At 36.1% G+C, this 14562-nt stretch overlaps 1 protein-coding gene across 3 annotated transcripts in view; it reads right to left on the bottom strand.

The window, feature by feature from the left end:
* LOC149776342 (F-box/LRR-repeat protein 4-like) overlaps positions 1–10683 on the bottom strand; it is a 72922-nt gene extending 62239 nt beyond the window's left edge. Inside the window, exons 1-2 of one of the 3 annotated variants that reach the window (XM_089942861.1) lie at positions 10526–10683; positions 4241–4508 (exon numbers count right to left, since the gene is read on the bottom strand). In XM_089942861.1, the coding sequence (XP_089798987.1) occupies positions 4241–4492 (252 nt within the window). In that variant the 5' untranslated portion in view covers positions 4493–4508; positions 10526–10683. Of the gene's footprint in view, positions 1–4240; positions 4509–9935; positions 10102–10124; positions 10240–10525 lie in introns of those variants that run through there. The other 2 variants (XM_089942862.1, XM_089942863.1) reach the window with 2 other exon arrangements.
* Positions 10684–14562: the final 3879 nt, after the last annotated feature.

Below are 14562 nucleotides of genomic sequence, written 5' to 3'. Positions count from 1 at the left end.
GTGGTCTTATTACAAAAAGTCATTTTATGTGTGGTTTTAGGATGGACAGTCATTTTATGTGTGGTCTTGTGACGGACAGTCATCTTAAATGTAGTCTAGTCGCGGATAGTCATTTTATGTGTGGTCTTGTTGTGGACAGTCATTTTTATGTGTGGTCTTGTGAAGAACAGTCATTTTACGTTGCTTTTATGATGGACAGGCATTTTATATGTGGTCTTATTACAAAAAGTCATTTTATGTGTGGTTTTAGGATGGACAGTCATTTTATTTCTGGTCTTGTGACGGACAGTCATTTTATGTGTGGTCTTGTGACGGACAGTCATTTTATGTGTGGTCTTGTGATGGACAGTCATTTTTTGTGCAGTCTTGTTATGGACAGTCATTTCATGTGTGATCTTGTGGTGGACAATCATTTTATGTGTGGTCTTGTGATGGACAGTCATTTTATGTGTGGTCTTGTTATGGACAGTCATTTTATGTGTGGTCTTGAGATGGACAGTCATTTTATGTGTGGTCTTGTGATGGACAGTCATCTTAAATGTAGTCTAGTCGCAGATAGTCATTTTACGTGTGGTCTTGTTGTGGACGGTCATTTTTATGTGTGGTCTTGTGAAAAATAGTCATTTTATGTGTGGTCTTGTGATGGACAGTCATTTTTTGTGCAGTCTTTTTGTGGACAGTCATTTTATGTGTGGTCTTGTGACAGACAGTCATCTTAAATGTAGTCTAGTCGCGGATAGTCACTTTATGTGTGGTCTTGTTGTGGACAGTCATTTTTATGTGTGGTCTTGTGAAGAACAGTCATTTTACGTTGCTTTTATGATGGACAGGCATTTTATATGTGGTCTTGTTACAGACAATCATTTTACGTGTGGTTTTATGATGGACAGTCATTTTATATGTGGTCTTATTACAAAAAGTCATTTTATGTGTGGTTTTAGGATGGACAGTCATTTTATTTGTGGTCTTGTGACGGACAGTCATTTTATGTGTGGTCTTGTGACGGACAGTCATTTTATGTGTGGTCTTGTGATGGACAGTCATTTTTTTGTGCAGTCTTGTTATGGACAGTCATTTTATGTGTGATCTTGTGGTGGACAGTCATTTTATGTGTGGTCTTGTGATGGACAGTCATTTTATGTGTGGTCTTGTGACGGACAGTCATCTTAAATGTAGTCTAGTCGCAGAGAGTCATTTTACGTGTGGTCTTGTTGTGGACGGTCATTTTTATGTATGGTCTTGTGAAAAATAGTCATTTTAGGTGTGGTCTTGTGATGGACAGTCATTTTTTGTGCAGTCTTTTTGTGGACAGTCATTTTATGTGTGGTCTTGTGACAGACAGTCATCTTAAATGTAGTCTAGTCGCAGATAGTCATTTTATATGTGGTCTTGTTGTGGACTCATTTTTATGTGTGGTCTTGTGAAGAACAGTCATTTTACGTTGCTTTTATGATGGACAGGCATTTTATATGTGGTCTTGTTACAGACAGTCATTTTACGTGTGGTTTTATGATGGACAGTCATTTTATATGTGGTCTTATTACAAAAAGTCATTTTATGCGTGGTTTTATGATGGACAGTCATTTTATTTGTGGTCTTGTGACGGACAGTCATTTTATGTGTGGTCTTGTGATGGACAGTCATTTTTTGTGCAGTCTTGTTATGGACAGTCATTTTATGTGTGGTTTTGTGATGGACAGTCATCTTAAATGTAGTCTAGTCGCAGATAGTCATTTTACATGTGGTCTTGTTGTGGACAGTCATTTTTATGTGTGGTCTTGTGAAGAACAGTCATTTTACGTTGCTTTTATGATGGACAGGCATTTTATATGTGGTCTTGTTACAGTCATTTTACGCGTGGTTTTATGATGGACAGTCATTTTATATGTGGTCTTATTACAAAAAGTCATTTTATGTGTGGTTTTATGATGGACAGTCATTTTATTTGTGGTCTTGTGACGGACAGTCATTTTATGTGTGGTCTTGTGATGGACAGTCACTTTTTGTGCAGTCTTGTTATGGACAGTCATTTTATGTGTGATCTTGTGGTGGACAGTCATTTTATTTGTGGTCTTGTGACGGACAGTCATTTTATGTGTGGTCTTGTGATGGACAGTCATTTTTGTGCAGTCTTGTTATGGACAGTCATTTTATGTGTGATCTTGTGGTGGACAGTCATTTTATGTGTGGTTTTGTGATGGACAGTCATTTTATGTGTGGTCTTGTGGTGGACAGTCATTTTTTGTGCAGTCTTGTTATGGACAGTCATTTTATGTGTGGTTTTGTGATGGACAGTCATCTTAAATGTAGTCTAGTCGCAGATAGTCATTTTACATGTGGTCTTGTTGTGGACAGTCATTTTTATGTGTGGTCTTGTGAAGAACAGTCATTTTACGTTGCTTTTATGATGGACAGGCATTTTATATGTGGTCTTGTTACAGTCATTTTACGCGTGGTTTTATGATGGACAGTCATTTTATATGTGGTCTTATTACAAAAAGTCATTTTATGTGTGGTTTTATGATGGACAGTCATTTTATTTGTGGTCTTGTGACGGACAGTCATTTTATGTGTGGTCTTGTGATGGACAGTCACTTTTTGTGCAGTCTTGTTATGGACAGTCATTTTATGTGTGATCTTGTGGTGGACAGTCATTTTATTTGTGGTCTTGTGACGGACAGTCATTTTATGTGTGGTCTTGTGATGGACAGTCATTTTTTGTGCAGTCTTGTTATGGACAGTCATTTTATGTGTGATCTTGTGGTGGACAGTCATTTTATGTGTGGTTTTGTGATGGACAGTCATTTTATGTGTGGTCTTGTGGTGGACAGTCATTTTATGTGTAGTCTTGTGATGGACAGTCATTTTATGTGTGGTCTTGTGACGGACAGTCATCTTAAATGTAGTCTAGTCGCAGATAGTCATTTTACATGTGGTCTTGTTGTGGACGGTCATTTTTATGTGTGGTCTTGTGAAAAATAGTCATTTTATGTGTGGTCTTGTGATGGACAGTCATTTTATGTGTAGTCTTGTGATGGACAATCATTTTATGTGTAGTCTTCTGACTATAAAGAATTTAAACTCAGCAGACATGGATTCTACTCACACCTGTGCGATTAGGTGATTATCTTTTATCACCTATTACACCACTGTTGCTCACTGAGTTAAGGATAGGCTTCACCTAAAGGAGGCCTTTACACAGACTATTAATCTTTAATCTTCCTTGATCAGCTTTGGCTTTCTGTATGACAAATTATATATCATCACAGCAGCACTCACCTCGCAATAATTGACTTAAAAAATAAACTTTGTTATACCTCCCTCTCTAATAACTGACATCTATTTTTACTCTAAAAATATAAATTTTTTCTCATAATACCATTGTAATTATAACTGTATGAGATTATATTTGATTGCATTTTTTTATTCTGTTTTTTATGTTACACTGGTGTATGCTAACATCATGATTGGCAAATTAGTATCATTTATAATATATGTACATTGTAATAAATACAATTATGGGCGTCACAGCAATAATGCGATAAATGAATAAAATAGATAACTGTCACCTAGATCAATGATATTTGAATAATAATAATAACGATGTCACTTTACTCAAGAGACCATAAAACTGCTTTCCAACATTGAAGCCTGAACCTGAAACAGTACCGACTAAACTAACCCACACTTCCTGTTATCCTACTCAACAATGTTCTATTTTATTATAAAGATATTGATTAGATAGTTTGTTTTATTCTGACAAAGAAAACTTAACAGAAAACAACATATCTTTCAATACAACGTATTAACTTCTGGGTTTTATGTTAACACTGCAATGAAGCCAAGTTCTGGTGTATAAATACGAAAAATTTCACCTGCTGTATAAACTCTCTTAATCTGCTGGAAGAACACGACCAGTGCCACTGGAGCTAATATGCATTGGTCAACATTTAAGTTTGCAGTCAGTCAAGACAAATGTAGGTAATTTTCTCAGTCTGTATGAGTAGATTTTTAAAAATCTTTTCAATATAAAATCTTTGTGATGATGTGCAATACAAATTTGTATAAATAACAGAAAGTTTATAACTTTATCAGAACAATTTACAGCTAAAATGTTTTCCATCCAACTTTCAATGCAAAAGTTCTTTAAAATTACATAAATGGTCCCTCTGAGTTAATATTTTTCATGATTCTATCAAAATTTTAGATTTAAAAATAAATATTACTAAACATAACTTACAAAGACACATGCTTGCGTAAAATCACCATAGCTTGGAAAAATGCTGGCACCTCCTGCAAGATTTCTGGCTGTGTAAGAGATACTTGTTTCATTTCCATACTGTGAGCTGAAATCAATGACCTCTTTTGCAAACTGAACAGTGATATCTGGGTTTCTCAAAGACTCAGATCTCAGTGATCCTTTATCGCCCATACTTCCTGCTAACCGAGGTGTTGAAATGGTAAATGCATTTTCAGCTGGTAATGCTGCCATCTTATGGAGCTATCATCTGAAAAGTAAAAAAAAGGAAAAATAAATGAAAATGAAGTCAAATTAATGTAAATCTGGATTCATCTACACATTTACCATAAGTACTTTTTCTTTAATTTTCAATAATAACAATACTTTGAAGGGTGGGAGATGATAAAAATGCATTAATTATATTAAGATAAAGTGCCCTCATTATCCCCACCAACACTCATTTTGATGCCCTACCCTAATCTATATAAGATATTCCAATAGAGCATTTCATCTAATATGCGTGGATGGATAAATAGATATAGATCAAAATAATTCTTCATTTATTCATTAAAGGAGTTGTTGAGGGCACATCTATATGACTGTTGACTATCATGTTTACAGTACTTCATAAACATATGAAGTTTACTCAAATATGCCAATATTTTGGCCCTACTATAATGTGATTTCAGCTGTTTTACAAAACTATGAACAAAATTAAGCATACATATATCTTCATCTCTCTCATAAAATTCAATAAATATATATATATATATATATAATTTGAAAATCAATCATCATTGTACAGCAGACTTTTTAAAAAAATACATGTAATGATAACATAAAACACGTTTTTCCCGCCCAAACAGCACATAAACAAAAAAGTTTTTGTTGCTAAAATTTTGAATATTTGTAATTCTGTATACATACAGGAGTCAAGCAATACTTGAATTTTATGGAGAAGTGGTTTCTCCTTTTGGACAGAACAGGGAGAAGAGGTAAACATTAAGAAGTGAGAGCAAAGCGGGCCATGATATATATATATATATATATATATATACACACACACACACACACACACACACACTGGAGCCTCGTTAATCTGGACACATTCGTTCCCAGTGAATATGTCCGGATTAACTAGTTTTCCAGATAATTGAATCATGTAAATTTTTATTTTACAATGTCATCACACCGTATACAGGTACATGTATATGCTAGCTGTAAATGTACTGTATATTCAATAATGGTTGAAATAAATTAATGAATACATCTACTGACATGTGCTTAGTTTACATTATTAAAACATGTACTTGTACATACATGTACAGTAAACATAAGTCAAGTCGGCAGGTATGGAAAACCATTTGTCCTATTTTTTATGATGTCTGCAACTGTCGTCTTGCGAATGTCTAAGGATGAGTATGCTATAATATGCTGGCGTATATCTTGAATGATAGCTTTTGGGTGATCTTCTTTGTGCTGGCAAACCTTCTTTTTCATACTGGCCGGTATCTCTACTAATCTACGCTTGCTTGACCATTTCCAAAGCCATAATTTCCATCATGGTGGATACTCCTAAATGATGAGGACATCATTTAAATGTGTGGAGGGAAGTGTGTAGCAGGAGCATATGTTTTATAATTTTATATTCATGTTTTAATTAGGCAGAAGTAGGTATTTTATTATTTTATGTAAGTATATTTTTTATTGTATTTGTAGGGTGTATGTACAAAGCAAGGAGAAATGTCTCAATCTCCACCTATCAACCCAATAATGCAAAATAAATTCAATACTGAACAAAACACTGGACTTGTATTTTCTCACCAATGAGTAGAAGGCAAGTGCGGTAACATTTGGCGCCCACCGTGGGACTTATTGTGCTGAGGGTCGTGGTGTAATTCAACTGATGAAATTTAATACTCAACATACTGTTGTTCTGTTTTATTTGTTTGTCTTGTCTATGTTTTGTTTTTGCCTTTGAAAAAGACTCATTAAAAAGTCAAAAGTGCTCAGGCTAGTTAGATATTAGTTTCACACTGTTCACTATCAGTTTATTGAATTTATATATATATATCTGTGTGTATGTGTATTGTTTTCATCCTCTTATTTGAATTATGGCCTCTATTTCCCAGTATTCATATTTGCATTTAACATTGGTATTAAGCAATACTTTATTTTCAAGTAAAAAAAAATCTGAGTTCCTATGTATATTATAAATACATTTGGTGCATAACAATTTGGTGCATATTTATAAACTATGATATTTATATGCAGTGTATTTTGGCAATATGACTTATAAAGAGAACAACAGAAGCTATACATTGTAATGAATGTTGTTGTTGTTGTTGTTCTAGGGTTTAACGCCATTTTTCAGCACAAGATAGGCTATACATGGCGGCCAGTATAACTGGTGGAGGAAGAACCCTGGAAAACCCAGGGAAGAACCACCGACCCATGAGAAGCTACTGGCAGGCTTTCCCACATGCCCATGCTAGCCGAGCCTTGGACTCGAACCCACGCAGACAGAGGTGAGATGGCAGTGATCCAAAACAGTGAGCGCTTTAGACCACTCGGCCACTCGGGGCCCCTGTAATAAATGTAAATGAGTAACTAGATTACATTATTGTTACTGCAAGTTAGTGCAACTGCTTAATCAACTACCCTTAATGAAGAACTTTTCTTTTTACTTTCTGAAAGTTCACTATCAATGGAAGTTGAAAATATTTCTAAACTTTTTGTGTTATGTATATTTTATTTAATTGTTTGCTATTTTTTTTTTTTTAATTTCATTACTTGGTATTGTAATGTAGCATTGTATGCTGGACTTGACCTTGTCCAAAACTGAGTTCATTTCTGCTTGAACTGATCGATTTTCTTTTTTTTTTTCATTTTATGTAAACAATACATAGCTAAATTATTATCTATGTCTATGGGCTTAAAATCAGGATCTTTATTAACAGAAGAAGTAAATATGTTTATTTGAGTCAGGGTTTTGGATTTCCTAAGTATTTTTACTGGTTATGGTTTTGATTTTATAAACAACAGGATCATTCTAGAAGGTTATTTTCCATTAGGCAATGTTTTCCTTTTAGAAAATGCTAATTTTGACCTGAGGTCAAGTAGAGAATTATGCAATCTTGTAATTGTGAGGACTTGGTCATTTGTGAGTTAAAATCTAGCACTTTCAACTTGTATATGTTATGACCAGTAGTTTTGGGCTGGAATCTTTTTCATTCAAATTACTGAATTCAAGTGATTATTTACTCTGGAAATACAAATGTGCTCTGATAAAATTCTTGGATAAAGACATTCACTGGAATTTATACTAAATTCAAACCTGGAATCATATTACTGTGATTCAACAAAAGACTGGACACATAAACACTATAATAGCTACCACAAACATGTCATCGACTTCAGTCTTGGGATTTTTTCTGGACTTTAAATTACTAGGACTTGTGTCTGTAATTCTTGGATTATATTGGGATTTAATTCGAAATAGCGTAAGGTTTTAAATTAAATTTTCACTCTGTGTTCTAGGAAAATAAATATATTTGTTAAATTTTACAAAGCTTGCTGTCTTTCACTGTTTTTTGTTACTTATTTTAAAAGCATAAACTTGTAACATTTGGAACAACCCCTGTACCATGTACATGTGAGCAAATCAAACTGTTCATCATAATGACTTTAATGCCAATAAGACCTTACTGTAGCTGTTCATAGACAACACACTGAAGAATTAAAGTCAGTATATGACTGAACTAAACCCTTTTGTTTCAACCGAATCAACACAGCCAATATGCAAATGCATCTATATTTAGAAAGTTGTTGTTGTTGTGTTTAATGCCATTTTTTCAGCACACGATAGGCTATACATGGCGGCCAGTATTAATAGTGGAGGAAGAACTGGAAAAACCCCAGAAAGAACCACTGACCGACGAGAAGCTAATTGCAAGCTTTCTCACATTCTCACATACCCACATTGGCAGAATCCGAGACTCGAACCCACGCAGACAGAGGTGAGATGGCAGTGATCTGTAGCAGAGAGCACTTTAGACCACTCGGCACCCCATATTTAGAAAAAGGGTTTTCTTAATTAAACCAATTACTTTATAGTTTTGTTAAAAGAGTCCACTGATAGGATTGCAAATACAAGATTTTGTTATTTGTCTACATACCGGTACTTGGTGTAATATTAGGCATTGGTTAAATATTATTTGCTTTGCTGTTTTGGTTTCTTTTATATCATACTTTCACAAAGATGAGTGAACTCAGAATACAACCTTGACCTTACAGCATCCTGAGAATTCCACAACCTAATATTGTCTCGTATGTTTCCGACCTTCATCATTCCATCTTAAAGCTAAATCTTAAATAACATAATATTTCGACTCTGCTTTTGATCAACTGTATATCTTCCTGAATATATTTGTCCAATGGCTTATGAAAAGAGATAATTTAATAAAATGATACTTCCCAGAACAGCTATGTCCACCATTATTTCCCCATGACAGGTCCACTTATGGATCCAAACTGATTTTTATGAAGAAAATAGTGTACACATGGTAGTTAAAATATTCATGTTACCGATTCAATTCTTAAAACTCAAATTCTTATGTATATAAGTTTCAAAACACAAGTCTGTATGTTTTTATCATCAAAGGATAACTTGCAGAAATCGGACAGTAATAGTTACTAACTTACTTGGGAAATGGTTAATGGTCAATCAGCTATCAAAACACATGCCTGTGATTGTGCAAGAGTTTGTCAGCATAATTCATATCAACACCAACTATTTGATGGTCTGAAGTCTACATTTTGCCTTGAGCTATATATAACATAACACTGGAACTAACCTGGCCAAGCAAGGAAGCATCTAAAAAAGGACAGGCGTTCAATGTTCCGGTAAAAAAACATCACAAAGCGAAGTTGTTTCCACTTCCTAACAGAAGAAGGCGAAGTTTACACTTTTTAGGTGACTTAGTAACAACATGTACAAATTATATGCAGTGCATTTTTGTGAAGAAAATGGGTGAGAAATATATAAAATGTCTTTTCAAGGGCAATACTGTCAGGGCTAAACATAAACAAAACATTTTAACTGAAAATGAAAATGTATATATAGAGACCCTAATGGAAATGTGCATATCACTTAAACAAAATATCAATTTGTTTATGTTTTAGCAAAATATGCATGATATGCAGGGATGGGGGGGGGGCAAATGTAAAATTGCTGCTGCGTATATACAAAAATTACCAAGCCCATTAAGTTTGGCTCCCCACTGAAAAAGTTGAAATGACATCCCTGATGATATGGCATTTTAGACAACATATCAATAATAAATGACTATAGGTACCATAATGGACAAGAACACCATTGGCTATTAAATGGTTGTTTTCATTTATATAAAAAACAGTCCTAGCTAAAAATGAAATACATTATTTAAGGAAGAGACAGTAGCATCTTTTATCTATATACGTTTCACCTGAACATGGGCTGAAATTGATCCTTACAGTACCTACCCTTTTACAACACTACCCCAATATGTAATAGACAATAGGCAACGATCTCCCTTTTTTATGTTTTGAAGTCTTAACAATTGGCCAACAAACCTGTAATGGTACCAATGTGTATGCTAAGTTTAGATGAGTTTACATCCTTTGGAATATTTCTGACTTGCCCCTATGCAGTGACCTGTCACCTTGTGGATAGTCTTTTCTTCACTGTCCTTTGTGCTTTCTAGATGTCAACTTTCATCCGCACCCAATATTTGTAACGTCTAATTTTCATATTTCTAAAACTATGTAACAAACATTGAAACAAAACAAAAGGCCTAACTTATCGGACGGAACAAAATGAAAAAAAACAATAACTTAAACATACATTTGTTCTAGGGATGTAACTCCCTAAGTTGTAACAGATATGCGCCATTTTGGTAAACAAACTCCCATTTGGTTCGAAATGCGCAAAACAGGAACATCCTGGTGACAATCAGGTTAGATTTTATAAACCGATGAATGAAATGAGCAAGTTTTGAACATTTTTTTTCTTTAATTTCATTGATGCTTGTCATCTTTTATAAATCGGTAATGGAAACAAACGGAAGGGTACGCGAATACTGTGTGATTCTATAGAAAAAACAAATATGCAACATAAGGTAAAAAAGAAGAAAGAAATCCCATAAAAACAGAAGGTCAGTTTCAGAGAAGATTTTGTCAGAAAATTTCAATAAAATAAAATATTTAGGATTCACAGTTACTAGTGATCTGAAAATATAATGGTACCTTCTAATGTTACATCCTTTCCCGTTTAGCGTATTACATTCGATCTACCTTGGCTATTTTTGCGAGGCAAATAAAAATGGTTGATGGAGAGCCTTTGGATCTTTTCTAGTTCCCAGCTTGGTATCATCCCTTTGTTGCACTCCGCTATTTGAGAAACCAGACCATCCTCGACGTTCCGAATGTTACGCTAAATTCGGAAGATCTTCCGCTCTTTGAGTGTAATTTATGGTGCATTCCGAAGGACTAACGGTACTAATTCGGTTTCCATAGTAAACGTATGCAAACACCATGATATTAAAAATTCAATAACTTCAAATTTTTGAGTGCTCATGGTTAAACCTATATTTATCAATATAGATGAAACCTGGATGTCAACTTTCGTGTGGAAGAAAGGATATGAGCCGCGACATTTTCTGTACCTGCATGTGTTTGAAGCATGCGCTTTCAATTCCGCACCAAAGCCAGGTGCTAATTTTAGTAATGAGTGTTCCAAACTCAAGAGTGTTAAAGGACTGAAATTCCATCAATGAAACAATGTCTCTACTTTTTTCATGTACAACTAGTATAAGTTCTCAAAAGATTCTTTTTCCTAAAACATTACTTACATTATTAACCAATCCTGGTCAGCCAAACCCATATATATTCTATTTTATGTTCGGGCTGGTTCCCATTTTTCATATCATAAGTACCGTATGTCCTAAATCCACCCTTGGTGTTCTTGACAGCCCTAGGAATATTGTGTGTGTGATTTGGATTTTTAACGTAGCTTTAACAATTTTTTCAGTCATATCGCTACGATTTCTACATTGTGAAAGTTTATAGTGATGTCTAGCACTGGGGCATCTTGCCGCAGACATGTAGCATGATGTCCCCCACAGTCATATTATCCTGACACCTGGCCGACCAGTCCTAACACTAACCTGTTAATGCTGATGGGGCAGGGGCCAGTTTTTATGTAAAAATATAATACCGTAATCAGCGACTTAGTATAAAAAAAATCAATTACACAAGTGAGGTCAAAAAGGTCCATATTTTTAGATACCTATATTAAAACAAAGCATAAGAATAGTATTCACTTGACCAGAGAAGTCAATGGCAGTTCATAGCAGAAGTTTATGCACCCCAACCCCTATTTTTATACATGCATTTTTCACATCCAAAGACCATTTTTGACAGCATGTGGTGCTCACAGTGCAAACGCAAGCTCTTTCCCTGGATAAAAATTTTGGAAAAAACATTGTTTACTAAATAGTTTGATGCAATTCAGAATAGATTTTGAGATACTCTACTTGCCTTGAACCTACGTGTCTACTGCTATGGGAGGCTAGCTCTTCTTCCTAGTTGACTATTGGTATTTCACTATCAACATACTGCAGAGCAACTATGGAAGGTGTACATGCCTGACATTAATTTCAAGAACAAAACAAGCCCGAAACACCTAGTTCACAAATATATCCATATCTATAAATAGTAAACAATAATAGCTGAAAAGGTCACACCATAGCCTTAAGTTAAGAAATTTGCCAGGGGCCAATTTACGAAACTAGACCCTGCCACCTGAGCGCCAAGCGAGGTAGCTGTTGGTACCATTTTTATAAGTCTTTCTTATGACTAGGCCGGGGATCGAACCCACGACTTCCCGCATCCGAGGCGGATGTTCTAACCACTGGGCCACCGGAGCGGTCCCTAGGATACAAAAGTAAGCATTGTACATAGTTCTGCTTGTCAAATATTACATTAGTGAGTATTAAATTATATTGCAAGTTCATGTTCACCTGAAGAGCGATGGTGCATTTAAGGCAAAATTTAAATATTCAAGCTTTATTTAAGAAAATAAGAAAAAATATTAAAATAAAGCTGTCTAATAAGAATTATCCTTTTCAATATCACCATTTATTGCTCTTCAATTTAATACTGAAATATTTTACCAGAAATGTCATATTATGTAATTAATGACTAAATGGTCAAGGTGACCACGTATATGTACATGCATTAGCAAAGAAAAATATATTCAAACGACAATAATTACCTAAAATTAGTACCCGAAAACTTATAATTTAAAACTAAAGTAAGGTGGACATAAGTCCATTAAAATGCAGAATATGAACGTTCAAAACACTCACTAAAAAAAAATAGTGGGATGCCTGAGGTTCACTGCTATGACCTCAACATGCGTACCGAACAACGAGGAGCTTTCTACGTTTGGTACCACACTCACTCATCGGACACCCTCGCCTTTCAGGAAAAAGTGATAAAGTATTGTCGTTCCGACGTAGACATTTTACGGCGTTGCTTTGGAAAATAGCGAGAACTGTTCATGGAACACGGAGGAATAAATCCTTGGAAAGAAGCCTGCACCATTATCAAAGTGTGTTCCTTAGTGTACCGCCAACGATTCATGCCGGAAAATACCCTGGCTGTCATAAATCCTCAAACGATGACCCTTGTCAGATACTCGGTCAAAACCATACGCTGGCTGCATTACTTATGCGACAAGAAAGACAAATGAACTCAACATGCCCGAAACATAGTTGGCGAAAAGATCATCGAAACGTATTCGGTGGATGGTTGGGACTTAAGAAACCTCAAGATCGTGTACGAGTTTAACGGACGTTTATATCACGGATGTCCCCTCTGATACCCTCAACGTGACACTAAAAATCAGTTTTTACAACGTACCATGGAAGACTTGTACGATGCCACTTGTCAGCGGCGCTTGAAGTTAGAACAGCAAGGATAGAACACCAAGTGGTGAAAATATGGGAACACGAATACGATCAACGTTTAAAAACCGATCCCGAGCTTAAACGTATCGTGGAAAGCTACAAGCTGGTGGACCCGCTGAACCCGAGGGACTGTTTGTGCGGAGGACGGAAAAATGCCACCTGTTTACTGTACCAAGCCGATGGGAAGAAAGGAGAAGAAATAAAGTACTTGGACGTGTGTTCGCTGTATTATTGCGTGTGCAGATATCGGCACTTTTCCACAGGGCACCCGCCGTTGCTGACGTAACACATCGACCTGGACAACATTCGACAATGCAAAGGACTGGTATAGGGCAAAGTCTTGCCTCCCACGTACTTGTAAGATCCCGTTTTGCATCAACATTACCAAGGAAAACTCATATTTCCCTTGTTCCGTACTTGTGCCGAAACATTCAACCAAGATCGACCTTGTCAGCACACCCAGAAATAACTCGTCTTGTCGGGAACGTGGGTTAGCGTGGAATTGTTCAAAGCTCTGAATATGGGAAACCAACTGTTAGAAGTGTTCGAAATTTACCAAGACAGAACAGTAGCACAAGGGCGACGAGACTCAGAAGGCATTTTCGCAGTCTCCGTGGATGTCTTTTTTGAAACTGACACAAGAAATCAGCGGCTGACATTCCTGGTGCCAAACTCTCGAAGACCAAAAGAATTTAAAAGAGAAATACTGGGAGCAGGAAGACATCACTTTAGACCACGTGGAGGAAAACGAAGAGAGCGGTCGTTTGCCAAAGTGATGTTAAATTGCTCGTGGGGTAAAATGGCACAACTACTTTGTTTACCTAAGACGGAGTATTTTACAGAACCTTCCCGGTACTTCCAGATGATTCACGACAGAACTAAATACATGAAACACATGGACATCGTGAGGACGTGATCTTAGTCAATTGCGAAGAAGAACCGGACTTTGTAGAAACCGACGAATTTGGAAATGTCATCACTGTATCTTACGTCACAGCCCATGCTCGCTTAAAATTGTACGAAGCTTTAGAACTGTTAGGAGCTCGCGTCCTATACTTTGACACGGACAGTTGCATCTACATCGATCACCTGGGTCAACATCACCCTGACATATTAATGAGACCGTTTAGGAGCCTGTACGGACGAGCACCCCTTTGTCAAGATTCTAAGTTTTGCTAGTGGTGGTCCTAAAGAGTACGGCTACGAATACCGGGACCTATAAGGAAAAGTGCACACGGAGTGTAAAGTGAAAGGATTGACTCTCAGTCGACTGGTGAGCTTTGGCGTATTGAAAGAATCCTTGCAGTCTGG

Source organism: Sinohyriopsis cumingii, chromosome 18, assembly GCF_028554795.1.
Source record: "Sinohyriopsis cumingii isolate HCF-2022 chromosome 18, ASM2855479v2, whole genome shotgun sequence".
NCBI classification, from domain to species: domain Eukaryota; kingdom Metazoa; phylum Mollusca; class Bivalvia; order Unionida; family Unionidae; genus Sinohyriopsis; species Sinohyriopsis cumingii.
The sequence above is the reverse complement of the archived record's forward strand: the minus strand, read 5'-3'. Positions and strand labels throughout refer to the sequence as shown.